The 15277-nt window shown below is 42.0% G+C and overlaps 1 protein-coding gene across 2 annotated transcripts in view; it reads right to left on the bottom strand.

Moving 5' to 3' along the window:
• phka1a (phosphorylase kinase, alpha 1a (muscle)) overlaps positions 1 to 7375 on the bottom strand; it is a 53314-nt gene extending 45939 nt beyond the window's left edge. Inside the window, exon 1 of one of the 2 annotated variants that reach the window (XM_014156626.3) lies at positions 6809 to 7375. In XM_014156626.3, the coding sequence (XP_014012101.1) occupies positions 6809 to 6886 (78 nt within the window). In that variant the 5' untranslated portion in view covers positions 6887 to 7375. The remainder of the gene's footprint in view (positions 1 to 6808) is intronic. The other variant, XM_014156625.3, reaches the window with a different exon arrangement.
• Between the last annotated feature and the right edge of the window lie 7902 nt (positions 7376 to 15277).

Genomic DNA, 15277 nt, shown 5'->3' with positions numbered 1-15277 from the left:
CTCGAACCAGGAACACATCGACAACAGCCACCCTCGAAGCATCGTTACCCATCGCTCCACAAAAGCCGTGGCCCTTGCAGAGCAAGGGGAACAATTACTTCAAGGTCTCAGAGCAAGTGACGTCACCGATTGAAACGCTATTAGCGCGCACACCGCTAACTAGCTAGCCATTTCACATCGGTTACACCAGCCTAATCTCGGGAGTTGATAGGCTTGAAGTCAGAAACAGCTCAATGCTTGAAGCACAGCGAAGTGCTGCTGGCAAATGCACAAAAGTGCTGTTTGAATGAATGCTTACGAGCCTGCTGCTGCCTACCACCGCTCAGTCAGACTGCTCTATCAAATCATAGACTTAATTATAACATAATAACACACAGAAATACGAGCCTTAGGTCATTAATATGGTCAAATACGGAAACTATCGTTTAGAAAACAAAACGTTTATTCTTTCAGTGAAATACGGAACCGTTCCGTATTTTATCTAATGGGTGGCATCCATAAGTCTAAATATTCCTGTTACATTGCACAACCTTCAATGTTATGTCATAATTACATAAAATTCTGGCAAATTAGTTCGCAACGAGCCAGGCAGCCCAAACAGTTGCATATACCCTGACACTGCGTGCAATGAACGCAAGAGAAGTGACATAATTTCCGTAGTTTAATATTGACAGGTTCTTTTAACTAAATATGCAGGTTTAAAAATATATACTTCTGTGTATTGATTTTAAGAAAGGCATTGATGTTTATGGTTAGGTTAATTCGTGCAACGATTGTGCTTTTTTTGCAAATGAGCTTTTGTTAAATCATCCCCCGTTTGGCGAAGTTGGCTGTCTTTGTTAGGAAGAAATAGTTTTCACACAGTTCGCAACAAGCCAGGCGGCCCAAACTGCTGCATATACCCTGACTCTGTTGCACAGAACGCAAGAGAAGTGACACAATTTCCCTAGTTAACATGAATTTCTTTTATCTGGCAATATTAACTAAATATGCAGGTTTAAAAATATATACTTGTGTATTGATTTTAAGAAAGGAGTTGATGTTTATGGTTAGGCACACATTGGTGCAACGACAGTGCTTTTTTTTCGCGAATGCGCATGTTAAATCACCCGTTTGGCGAAGTAGGCTGTGATTCAATGATAAATTAACAGGCACCGCATCGATTATATGCAACGCAGGACAAGCTAGATAAACTAGTAAGATCATCAACCATGTGTAGTTAACTAGTGATTATGTTAAGATTGCACTAGAGTTCCATTACTGTTTGATGACGTTGACTAGTAACTGCCATGGTCTAGGTCATGTAATAAAACAGAAAAATACTATATATATGCTCTTATTAAAAAGGCAAAAAGCAGACATTGCACTATTACAAGAGACACACCTCTGTGATGCCGAACATGCTCAACTCTGCAGAGCTTGGGGTGGGACAGGTGTATTTCTCAACTTTTAAATCAAACCATATAGGCACAGCCATACTTATCCATGAGCATGTTCCATTCATAATTGACAAAAACATATCTGATCCGGAGGGAAGATTTATTCTGGTAACTGGGTCACTGTATAAGCAACCAATTACTATCTTAAATATATAACAGTGACTAACCCCATTCCGTACAAATTTACGCAACCGCGACATTCAAACGAGGCTGCAATGAAAAGTAATGGCACTGTAGCGACTGTGTTGACATCAAAATCTGGGGTGTGAACTACGTTTCTATTCAAGCGTTGATTGACATGGTAATGGACCAATAGTATTGGAGAAAAGTTGAAGAAAAAAAAAAACTGACCCCTTCGACGCTATATGTTAAATTGTGACGTATCATGACGTACAGCACCCATAACGCAACTCATTCTGTCGTACAGCCTCTCTCCACAAGGTGTAGCACTTTCTCACCGTTTGAAAACAAGAGAGGGACAGGATAAGGGGGATACCTAGTCAGTTTTTGCATCATCACTGCAAGCTATCATGACTCTCAAAGCCGCTGTTTACTTCTGAAGATCACTTTAGCACCGACCTAAATACCCGATTCAAATTCGACACAAACCTTCAAATAGGTATGTAATGACATATTATATAAACTCTTTATAGTGTTTTATTTACATTTTAGAGGTGATAAGTTGGACAGATCGGGTGAAAAAAGCTGTTTTCCCCATACAACATCTCTCTCCTTTTCACTATCACCGCCATTTTTAAAAAGACCCGACGGAGCTCACTGCCTTCTTGAATCATGCAGAGGTGGGCATCATGAAGGTCTCGTCATCGATTTTGTTGGAAAGGGGAGAAATTGTGCTTTACAAATGGTATCGATATTACATTTGATCTGGAAGTATTACGTTTTTTGGGTGCTAAAATAAGGTATGTACAAAAGTGAGTTAGTTAACGTTACGGCCCTAACACGGATACTCCTGCTTTCATGTCAAATGACAACCCTGTTCAATGAGCATTGAGTTTCCTTTGGAGTGCTGGCTGGAAATTATAATTGTACCCTCAACCCAACCCTGGACAAATTATCTCAAGTCCCCACCACAAACCCTAGATCTGCAAAGATGTTGAACTGTCTTACTAAAGAGATGGGATTGATAGATATCTGGAGAGAGACTAATAGTTCATCTATGGACTATACATACAACTCTAATGTCCATAACACCTACTCCCGTATAGATTACATTTTTATCCCAAAGAGTTTCATAAATTCTGCCACGTGTACAATCGGAACCATATCACTTTCAGATCACGCCTTTGTCCACCTCCGCTTTGACCACTGCAAAAACATCTCATGGTCAAAGAGCTGGAAATTCAACACCATGTCATCAAACGAAGCGTTCCATACATTGGTTACTACACGGATAGACAACTACACACAAGACAACAAAGATTCTCCTGTTTCTCCAGCCACAATGTGGGACGCTGCCAAAGCCACACTAAGAGGTCATTTAATTGCATATGCTTCCTTTAAGAAGAAAAAAATCAATGGAAGCACACAGGCTAGATCTTGAGAGGGAGCTGGAACGCTGTGGAAAAGTACATAAACAATCCCCAGACAGCGCCTCCTGGAGTCAACTTAAAGCAGCCAAAGCCAAACTGAACTTGGACTATACTCGGGAGATAAAAAAATAAACTTAACTAAAACAGAAATACCATGAGTATAGAAACGGGCTTAGTAGATTTCTTGCTTACCAATTTTAAAGAAAGAGCGGTCAGAGCGTACGATCACGGCCATCCGAACAGCAGAGGACGAGGTCACATACGATCCAAATAAGATCAATGTAACTTTCATGATTTTTACTGCAAACTATATAATTCTTAGAGAAAACATACAGATGCAGAACTCCATTCCTTCCTAGAGGGAATCTCGCTACCAAAACAATCAGAGACCAACCAAGAAGATCTCAACTCCCCCTTCACTCCTGAGGAGGTCCTGGAAGCAATTATCTCCATGCCACCTAATAAGTCCCCAGGCCCAGATGGATTCCCCAGAGAGTTCTACAAAGCTTTTTGGCCCCAGCTTAGCACTATTTTCATGCCAATGCTGGATGATTTTTGCAAAAATGGAGCTCTCCCAGACTATGTACACAGCCCTTGTTACAGTGCTGCTATAAAAGACAAGGAGCTTCTATCCTGCTTCGTCCTTCCGGCCCATAAGCTTGTTGGATTTCCACTACAAAATAATTACCAAATTGCTTGCCAAAAGACTAAACACTCTTCTTCCCAAAATAATAAAAGCGGACCCAACTGGATTTATTAGAGACAGGTAACATTCATACCTGATAACATTCACCGTCTTTTTGATATTATTGATCAAGTAAACGCACAGAAGACCCCTGTCCTGCTGGCTTCACTGGATGCTGAGAAGGCGTTCGACAGAATGGAGTGGAGCTTTCATTTCTCAGTCTTAGAAAAGTTCAATATGTGCCCAAACTTTATTAAATGGATGAAGTCCCTATACTGTCATCCAAAAACCATGGTGAATACTAACGGACTGAACTCTGACAGATTCCCTTTGGGACGTGGCACAAGACAAGGGTGCCCACTGTCCCCCCTGCTCTATTTGTTGGGGGCGGAGCCTCTGGCAGAGTTGATAAGGAGCAATCCAAGTATTATGGGTGTTTCTGCAGGCAGCCTTCAGCACAAGATTTCACTCTACGCAGGTGATGTCTTGCTCTACATATCCAACCCTGAGAAATCCCTACCATTTTAGACACAATTGCGCAGTACGGAAAGTTTTCAAGATATAAAATACATTTTAACAAATCCACTGTTTGCCCTATCAATCTTACACTCAACAGCTCTATGAAGTTCATTCCAATGGAAGACGCAGGTGTTTCAATACCTTGGGATCTTTGTAAAACCTGATCTGAATTGCCTTTTCAAGGAAAATTATCTCCCACTCCTGGATCGAATCAAGAAAGATCTCCAAACCTGGACCTGCCTCCCAATTAGCTTAGTCGGAAGAATCAATGTTATTCGTATCAACATCCTCCCTAGATTGAACTATTTATTTCAGATGCTCCCATGCTATCTCCCAGTTTCAAAACAACTAACCAAAGCATCACCAAATTTACATGGGGCAATAAAAAAAAAACCTAGGATCAAGTTCTCCACTCTATTGAAACCTGAATCTAAGGGTGGTCTTGCCCTTCCCTCCCTTCAATTGTACTACTGGTCTGCCCAAATCCACAACATGCTAACATGGATCACAGAACAGACAAGAGTCAATGTGGATTCAGATAGAAGCCCAATCCTGTGGTTCATTGCCCCTAAGTTCAATTATATTCATTAATAACTTTAGTGAAGTGGGCAACATGGCCAAAACCTTTGTGATTTACAGCACCCTACTAGCGTAGAGGGACTGTAAGAAATACCTTGGCATTTCCTCCCAAAAATGTTCTCACTCACCTATAATATACAACCCAGACTTGGAAAAAGCCCTGAGCGATGCCAACTTTCATCTTTGGCATCCTCTAGGACCTGTTCAGTCCTGTTTCATCAGAACACCACTACACTGAAATCCTTTCAAGAGCTCTGCAGTGAATTCAATGTGCCAAGATTCAATGTTTTTTTTTTTTTTATCTTCAAATTAGACACGTAACTTCCTCATTTACTTCCAAGGGTAGGTTTAGAGCTCAGCTGAACGAAGTTGAGACCCTTCTTGCTACAGCACAATCCATCAACGGGAAAATATCATATTACTAGAATTGTTTCTGAGAAAGGGGGATCCTGCTTTACTCATTTGAAAAGAATCAGGGAAAAGGACCGTTGTCTGACTATCAGTGATGAGTTATGGGTGGAGGTCTGACTATCAGTGATGAGTTATGGGAGGAGGTCTGACTATCAGTGATGAGTTATGGGTGGAGGTCTGACTATCAGTGATGAGTTATGGGCGGAGGTCTGACTATCAGTGATGAGTTATGGGCGGAGGTCTGACTATCAGTGATGAGTTATGGGCGGAGGTCTGACTATCAGTGATGAGTTATGGGAGGAGGTCTGACTATCAGTGATGAGTTATGGGCGGATGTTTATTACAGGGTATACTGCTCCTCTACTAATGTAACAACGAACATAATCGAATCTCCGTCATGTTTGAGTGTAGCTTGTTTTTGTAATATTTGACGATAGATTTCTCAAGCCTTAGGATTTATTTTGTGTTGTTTTCCAGATTTAACGTTATGAGTATAAGAAGTGCAATTATATAGTCTAACTTACAGATATTGAATATTACGTTTTTATCTTGAGGCGATCTGCACCGCTGTGCTCAGTCTGCCATCTTGGAGTCTTATAAAACAGGTGATCACTTGACACATTGGAAAGAATTTACAATAAAAGTAAGCAAACTAGAATGCTATTTGGCCCTAAACAGAGAGTACCCAGTGGCAGAATATCTGACCACTGTGACTGACCCGAAATTAAGGAAAGCTTTGACTATGTACAGACTCAGTGAGCATAGCCTTACTATTGAGAAAGCCTGTCTTTGACGGCCTATGTGCACACTGCCCACAAAATGAGGTGGAATCTAAACTGCACTTCCTAACCTCCTGCCAAATGTATGACCATATTAGAGCCACATATTTCCCTCAGATTACACAGATCCACAAAGAATTCTAAAACAAATCAAATTTTGATAAACTCCCATATCTATTGCGTGAATTAGGCCGTCATTGTAAATAAGAATTTGTTCCTCACTGACTTGCCTAGTTAAATAAATGTAAAATAAAATGTTTTATTTTTATTTTAAATACCACAGTTTGCCATCACTGCAGCAAGATGTGTGACCTGTTGCCACAAGAAAAGGGCAACCAGTGAAGAACAAACATTGTAAATACAACCCATATTTATGTTTGTTTATTTTCCCTTTTGAACTATTTGCACATCATTACAACACTGTATATAGACATAATATGACATTTGAAATGTCTTTAATCTTTTGGAACTTATGTGAGTGTAATGTTTACTGTTAATGTTTTATTGTTTATTTCATTTTTTATTGTTTTTCATTTAGTTTATAATCTATTTCACTTGCTTTGGCAATGTAAACATATGTTTCCCATGCCAATAAAGCCCTTAAATTGAAATTGAGAGAGAGAAATCAATAAGAATAAGTGATACGTCGTTTCAAGGGGAGCTTGTGTGAGCTTTCTCTAAAACCAGTGATCACGCTATGTAAACATGAATGTTCTACAAGCTGGTGTGTGTAACAGTTAACATGTCCCATCGCCCACAGACAGTAGGTTAGTTTAGAGGTTAGAATGGATGGCCCTAAAACAAATATACCGTTAGCAGAAGAGACAACATATAAACAACCCTCACTTGATGTCGGAGTATGGTTTGATGCACTATCCGGGCATAGTTGTCCAGTTTCACTCCCGAGTTGCTTCGACTTCTCATGTTGTTGGGTTGATGATAATCGTCCGTATTCGTGGTTGAGCAGAGAAAAGGAAGTTTGAGTTCACCCCGAGACTCGCTTCGGCATTAACCTACTTCACAAATATCTCTATTGTTTGACACGACGAACAACACAAGACGAAGTTTAGAGACGATAGAAAACTTTAGCTACAATGTAACTCTAAATGTTCTGGCGAGTTACAATGTAGCATCGGACGAAATAACAAATGTTACAGTAGTAGTCTACCATCGCTGCACCGCCTCCAAACGTCCTGATATCGATGAGCGAGTTATGGCTGCACAGAATTAACACTGTAGGCTGAAATTCAATATCGTCCTAAAAAAGACTACCATCAGCTGTTACAACCTAGAGGTTCTACGAATCAACTGGTACACGCAAAGCAACCCACACACAAACTGCTCTGTATTTTGACTGTATCGCGTTTGTTACTATCGACCTTTTAACTCATGGAACATGGTGTGAACTAAAACCAGGAAGAGTGCAAAACTATTCAAACTATTACACAATCAAACTGAAACAATAACCAAAATAATGTATCCGTAATTGATAAAGATATAATTATGGTATAGTCACTGGGATATTTGAGGCGTGTTATTGGAGATATGTGGGGAACTGTTTTGTTTTTAGGTGTCTGCAAGGACAGTGGGACTGGAGCGTTCGACTGTTTTACGAGCAGGTGTATATACAGTACCAGTCAAAAGTTTATTTTTACTATTTTATACATTGTATAATAATAGTGAAGACATCAAAACAATGCAATAACACATACGGAATCACGTAGTAGCCAAAAAAGTGTTAAACAAATCAATATATATTTTATATTTGAGATTGAAATTGTATTTTATATTTGAGGTTCTTCAAAGTAGCCACGGCTAAGGGCTCTTCTTAGGCAACGCGGAGCCTCTGGATACAGCCATTAGCCGTGGTATTTTGGCCATGTACCACAAATCCCAGAGGTGCCTTATTGCTATTATAAACTCCTTACCAACGTAATTAGAGCAGTAAAAATATATGTTTTGTCATACCCGTGGTATACGGTATGATATACCACGGCTGTCAGCCAATAGGCATTCAGGGCATTATCACTTAAATATTTTTAAACTGGGCGGTTCAAGCCCTGAATGCCTATTGGCTGACAGCCGTGGTATATGGTATATTGACATACTTTCATTAAAAACGTTATTTTGATTAATGTATTCATATCCATAAAAATGATGCCAGATGATTCATGATTTCGACAGGCCCGTTTTATAAATATATATAATGTGTGTGATGGGATGTGTAGACAATATGGACAGTAGATGGATAGAATATGTAGCATATCTGAAGAATAGCCAATGTACAGCAATAGTTGAATAGGATAAGCCTTGACTAGAATACAGTATATACAGTTGAAGTCGGAAGTTTACATACACTTAGGTTGGAGTCATTAAAACTCATTTTTCAACCACTCCACAAATTTCTTGTTAACAAACTATAGTTTTGGCAAGTCGGTTAGGACATCTACTTTGTGCATGACACAAGTAATTTTCCCAACAATTGTTTACAGACACATTATTTATCATATTACTGTATCACAATTCCAATGTGTTTCACTGTATCACAATTCCAGTGGGTCAGAAGTTTGCATACACTAAGTTGATTGTGCCTTTAAACAGCTTGGAAAATTCCAGGAAATGTGCTCATGGCTTTAGAAGCTTCTAATTGGCTAATTGACATAATTTGAGTCAATTGGAGGTGTACCTGTGGATGTATTTCAAGGTCTACCTTCAAACTCAGTGCCTCTTTGCTTGACATCATGGGGAAATCAAAAGAAATTAGCCAAGACCTCAGAAAACAAATTGTAGACTTCCACAAGTCTGGTTCATCCTTAGGAGCAATTTCCAAATGCCTGAAGGTACCATGTTCATCTGTACAAACAATAGTACGCAAGTATAAACACCATGGGACCATGCAGCCGTCATACCGCTCAGGAAGGAGACGCGTTCTGTCTCCTAGAGATGAACGTACTTTGGTGCGAAAAGTGCAAATCAATCCCAGAACAACAGCAAAGGACCTTGTGAAGATGCTGGAGGAAACCGGTACAAAAGTATCTATATCCACAGTAAAACGAGTCCTATATCAACATAACCTGAAAGGCCGCTCAGCAAGGAAGAAGCCCCTGCTCCAAAACTGCCATAAAAAAGCCAGACTACGGTTTGCAACTGCACATGGGTACAAAGATCGTACTTTTTGGAGAAATGTCCTCTGGTCTGATGAAACAAAAATAGAACTGCTTGGCCATAATGATCATCGTTATGTTTGAAGGAAAAAGGGGGAGGCTTGCAAGCCGAAGAACAGCATCCCAACCGTGAAGCACGGGGGTGGCAGCATCATGTTGTGGGGGTGCTTTGCTGCAGGAGGGACTGGTGCACTTCACAAAATAGATGGCATCATGAGGATGGAAAATGATGTGGATATATTGAAGCAACATCTCAAGACATCAGTCAGGAAGTTAAAGCTTGGTTGCAAATGGGTCTTCCAAATGGACAATGACCCCAAGCATACTTCCAAAGTTGTGGCAACATGGCTTAAGGACAACAAAGTCAAGGTATTGGAGTGGCCATCACAAAGCCCTGACCTCAATCCTATAGAACATTTGTGGGCAGAACTGAAAAAGTGTGTGTGAGCAAGGAGGCCTACAAACCTGACTCTGTTACACCATGTCTGTCAGGAGGAATGGGCCAAAATTCCTCCAACTTATTGTGGGAAACTTGTGGAAGGCTAACTGAAACGTTTGACCCAAGTTAAACAATTTAAAGGCAATGCTACCAAATAATAATTGAGTGTATGTAAACTTCTGACCCACTGGGAATGTGATGAAAGAAATAAAAGCTGAAATAAATCACTCTACTATTATTCTGACATTTCACATTCTTAAAATAAAGTGGTGATCCTAACTGACCTAAGACAGGGAATTTTTACTAGGATTAAATGTCAGGAATTGTGAAACACTAAGTTTAAATGTATTTGGCTAAGCTGTATGTAAACTTCTGACTTCAACTGTATATTTTGTACAGAAAAAAGGAACTGGTTCAGTGTGTTCACCAGGAGGGGACGGCAGAGACACACGTTTCAATACCACAGTCCCCTGTGTGTGTGTGTGTGTGTGTGTGTGTGTGTGTGTGTGTGTGTGTGTGTGTGTGTGTGTGTGTGTGTGTGTGTGTGTGTGTAGCTGCCAGCGTGTTATATGAGTGGTTGTCTAGTGCTCACTGAGTGTTCAACAGCACAGAGTATAGAGGTTCTCTCCTCCACCCCACCTCTCCTCCACCCCTCCACCTCTCCTCCACCCCTCCACCCCACCTCTCCTCCACCCCTCCACCTCTCCTCCACCCCTCCACCTCACCGCTCCTCTACCCCTCCACCTCTCCTCTCCTCCACCCCTCCACCTCACTCTCCTCTACCCCTCCACCTCACTCTCCTCTACCCCTCCACCTCTCCTCTACCCCTCCACCTCTCCTCTACCCCTCCATCTCTCCTCTACCACTCCACCCCTCCACCTCTCCTCTACCCCTCCTCTCCTCCACCCCTCCTCTCCTCCACCTGTCCACCTCTCCTCCACCCCTCCACCACTCCTCTACCCCTCCACCTCTCCTCCACCCCTCCTCTCCTCCAACCCTCCACCTCATTCTCCTCTACCCCTCCACCTCTCCTCTACCCCTCCACCTCTCCTCCACCCCTCCATCTCTCCTCTACCCCTCCACCTCTCCTCCACCCCTCCACCTGTCCTCTACCCCTCCACGTCTCCTCTACCCCTCATCTCTCCTCCACCCCTCCATCTCTCCTCTACCCCTCCACCTCTCCTCCACCACTCCACCTCTCCTCTACCCCTCCATCTCTCCTCTACCGCTCCACCCCTCCACCTCTCCTCTACCGCTCCACCCCTCCACTTCTCCTCCACCCCTCCACCTCTCCTCCACCCCTCCTCTCCTCCACCCCTCCACCTCTCCTCCACCTTTCCTCTATCCCTCCTCTCCACCTCTCCTCCACCCCTCCACCTCACCTCTACCGCTCATCTCCTCCACCCCTCCACTCCTCCACCCCTCCTCTCCTCTCCTCTCCTCTCCTCCACCCCTCCTCTCCTCCAACCCTCCATATCTCCTCCACCTTTCCTCTATCCCTCCTCTCCACCTCTCCTCCAACCCTCCACCTCTCCTCCACCCCTCCTCTCCTCCACCCCTCCACGTCTCCTCCACCGCTCCTCTCCTCCACCCCTCCACCTCTCCTCTAACTCTCCTCTCCTTCACCCCTCCTCTCCTCCACCCCTCCAGCCCTCCACCCCTCCTCCACCTTTCCTCTCTCCTCCACTCCTCCACCCAACCTCTCCTCTACCCTTCTTCTCCTCCTCCATCTCTCCTCTACCCCTCCTCTCTTCCCCCAAAATATAAAACAATTAGAGAGTGTAATTTCACCAAATTTGAAACCCTTATTCAAGGTTTCAAAGACCTTTCTGATGAGAATAGACTACCCATCCTGTTGGGGGAGGACACAGAGAGCTGTGGGTTGGCAGCGCACTACATTGCTGCCTGCCATAAGATGAGGGACTGTCTGACAGACCAACCAACCTGCACATGTCCTCTATGCCTTTGTTATTGTTATCATCCATTGTATGGATGATAACCCTTGATTATTGCTGTTACTGTTGTCCCGTTGACAATATTGATTACCAAAGAAATCTTTGGCAATATGTACATTCTTATGTCATGCCAATAAAGCAAATTGAATTTCATTGAATTGAGAGACAGAGACAGAGAGAGAGACAGAGACAGCGAGAGAGACAGAGAGGGAGAGAGAGACAGAGAGAGAGAGAGAGAGAGAGAGAGAGGGGAGAGAAAGAGAGGGAGACAGAGAGAGAGAGAGAGAGAGAGACACAGAGAGAGAGAGAGAGAGAGAGAGGGAGAGAGAAAGAGGGAGACAGAGAGAGAGAGAGAGACACAGAGAGAGAGACAGAGAGAGAGAGAGAGAGAGAGAGAGAGAGAGAGAGAGAGAGAGACAGAGAGAGAGACAGAGAGAGAGAGAGAGAGAGAGAGAGAGAGAGAGAGGGAGAGAGAAGCAAGAAAGAGACCATCTCGGCTAACTGGTCTCTGATCACCACTATTCTATTTCTCTCTATGATACATACTTGGCTGACCCTGACATTGTGCAAGGAACATTAGACCTACAGATGTAGGATCTTAATTTGATCACTATTTTCTTGCTGAGAATTTTTCCTGCAGATGAGCTTTGTGATTATATAAATTCACTGAAAACCCACACTAGCGCACGGTTATAATAAGAATATTGCACTTAGTAGTCTGCTTTTTGCCAGCCAATAGCCTAACCACCAATCAAGCAACATTATGGACTAAACGTTCAAATCCTGTTGCTGCAGGATTATTTTTCTGTGACAAAATAGGTCTAATCAAGATCCTACATCTGTAGCAATCCCAAATACCTATGCTGTACATGTCTATGAAACCATATGGGTTGCACACAGTCATTATTTCTCTATGCCAAAATATATCATGATGAACTGCATTTAATATACCCTGCATTGCAGTTTGGTTAGAGAACTAAAGTCAAATGTATTTCTCTTCGCAGTACTTTTATTGGTTTTGTAGCATCTCATTTCAAATCTTTATGTTTTCTAACTGACTTGGAGATTTTTTTTCGGAAAAAATAGAACGTGTGATGCTCAAAGCCAGAAGTATGTAGACATGTGAGTTATACAGTTCGGTTCATCTTGTACAGCTGTCGGATCTTAATTTGATCTCTCTTCCTGCACTGCAGGAAATGCAGATGAGCTTCATGAATCATATAAATTCACTGAAAACCCACATTAACACACAGTTACATTATCAGTATTGCACTTTTCATGTAGTCTAATTTTGGTCAGCTAATAGCCTAACTGCCGATCAAACAACTTTATGGACTCAAATCCTGTTGCTGCAGGATTATTTTTGCTGTGACAATACCGGTCAAAGTAAGATGCTAAATCTGTACAAACATTTCACAAATATGTAAACAACGGCTATTCTTTATTTCCAAAGTTTGCGTTATGAAAATAAAGAATATTAAGAGACTGATATTAGTAGACCGTAGTAGACACACTGAAAAGGGGCTCTTTAAAAAATAAAAACAATTATTTCAACTTTATTTAACCAGGTAGGCAAGTTGAGAACAAGTTCTCATTTACAATTGCAACCTGGCCAAGATAAAGCAAAGCAGTTCGACACATGCAACAACACAGAGTTATACATGGAGTAAAACAAACATACAGTCAATAATATAGTCGAAAAATAAGACGATATACAATGTGAGCAAATGAGGTGAGATAAGGGAGGTAAAGGCAAAAAAGGCCATGGTGGCAAAGTAAATACAATATAGCAAGTAAAACACTGGAATGGTAGATTTGTAGTGGAAGAAAGTGCAAAGTAGAAATAGAAATAATGGGGTGCAAAAGAGCAAATTAAATAAATAAATAAATACAGTAGGGCAAGAGGTAGTTGTTTGGGCTAAATTATAGATGGGCTATGTACAGGTGCAGTAATCTGTGAGCTGCTCTGACAGCTGGTGCTTAAAGCTAGTGAGGGAGATAAGTGTTTCCAGTTTTAGAGATTATTGTAGTTCGTTCCAGTCATTGGCAGCAGAGAACTGGAAGGAGAGGCGGCCAAAGGAGGAATTGGCTTTGGGGGTGACCAGAGAGATATACCTGCTGGAGCGCGTGCTACAGGTGGGTGCTGCTATGGTGACCAGCGAGCTGAGATAAGGGGGAACTTTACCTAGCAGGGTCTTGTAGATGACCTGGAGCCAGTGGGATTGGCGACGAGTATGAAGCGAGGGCCAGCCAACGAGAGCGTACAGGTCGCAGTGGTGGGTAGTATATGGGGCTTTGGTGACAAACGGATGGCACTGTGATAGACTGCATCCAATTTATTGAGTAGGGTATTGGAGGCTATTTTGTAAATGACATCGCCGAAGTCGAGGATCGGTAGGATGGTCAGTTTTATGAGGGTATGTTTGGCAGCATGAGTGAAAGATGCTTTGTTTGCGAAATAGGAAGCTGATTCTAGATTTAATTTTGGATTGGAGATGATTGATGTGAGTCTGGAAGGAGATTTTACAGTCTAACCAGACACCTAGGTATTTATAGTTGTCTACATATTCTAAGTCAGAACCGTCCAGAGTAGTGATGCTGGACGGGCGGGCAGGTGCAGGCAGCGATCGGTTGAAGAGCATGCATTTAGTTTTACTTGTATTTAAGAGCAGTTGGAGGCCACAGAAGGAGTGTTGTATGGCATTGAAGCTCGTCTAGAGGGTAGTTAACACAGTGTCCAAAGAAGGGCCAGAAGTATACAGAATGGTGTCGTCTGCGTAGAGGTGGATCAGAGACTTACCAGCAGCAAGAGTGACATCATTGATGTATACAGAGAAAAGAGTCGGCCCGAGAATTGAACCCTGTGGCACCCCCATAGAGACTGTCAGAGGTCCGGACAACAGGCCCTCCGATTTGACACACTGAACTCTATCAGAGAAGTAGTTGGTGAACCAGGCGAGGTAGTCATTAGAGAAACCGAGGCTGTTGAGTCTGCCGATGAGGATGTGGTGATTTGTTATAAAGACAAAGAAAATCTGCCACACTGGTAATTTAAGAATACTCTTTATTTTGTATTGCACAGTGTTTTGTGACCAGAGGAGATTGATATACGTTGGTATCTATGGCAACCATGTAGTTTAAGTAAGTATGGAGCAGTTTGTACTCATTTGTTGAAATGAGTACGAATGATAATGAATGGTATAAATAAGAAATCTTAATAAAAAATATAGCATTTTGATGCTGTTCATCAGACCACAGACTAAACATAATTCCCAACCTTGAGGCTAGTTGTAATCTCACAAAATACTGACTACTATATAAATACTTGTTTAATTACATACATACAGTAAATACATATATGAAAACGATTTAAATATGTTTCTATATATATAAAAAGTAGAAAAAAGTGAGCATGCATAAACATGAAGTTGGATAGAGAGCACTTGGACCAAAGGCCATTGCAAAGACAGGAGATGAGCTCTCTAGTACATCTCTATATGCATAAAAATCTGGCCTAGAGGTCAAAGGTGAGGTCAATCATTACACATAACCATTGCTCCATGTCTGTTCTCACTCTCACTCTCTATCTATCTAACTCTTTCTCTCTCTCCCTCCCTCTCTATCTCTGGTTCAATGACACTGCGGTTTCTCTCTCTTGTTCTCCCTTTCCCTTTTTCACTCTCCTTTTTTTTGGGGGGTGGTATATTTTACCCAGAACACAAAGTTCCAAAGTCTGACGTTATGACATTGCCTATCT

This window comes from Salmo salar, chromosome 18 (assembly GCF_965601325.2).
Source record: "Salmo salar chromosome 18, fSalSal1, whole genome shotgun sequence".
In the NCBI taxonomy this organism is placed as follows: Eukaryota; Metazoa; Chordata; class Actinopteri; order Salmoniformes; family Salmonidae; genus Salmo; species Salmo salar.
The sequence above is the reverse complement of the archived record's forward strand: the minus strand, read 5'-3'. Positions and strand labels throughout refer to the sequence as shown.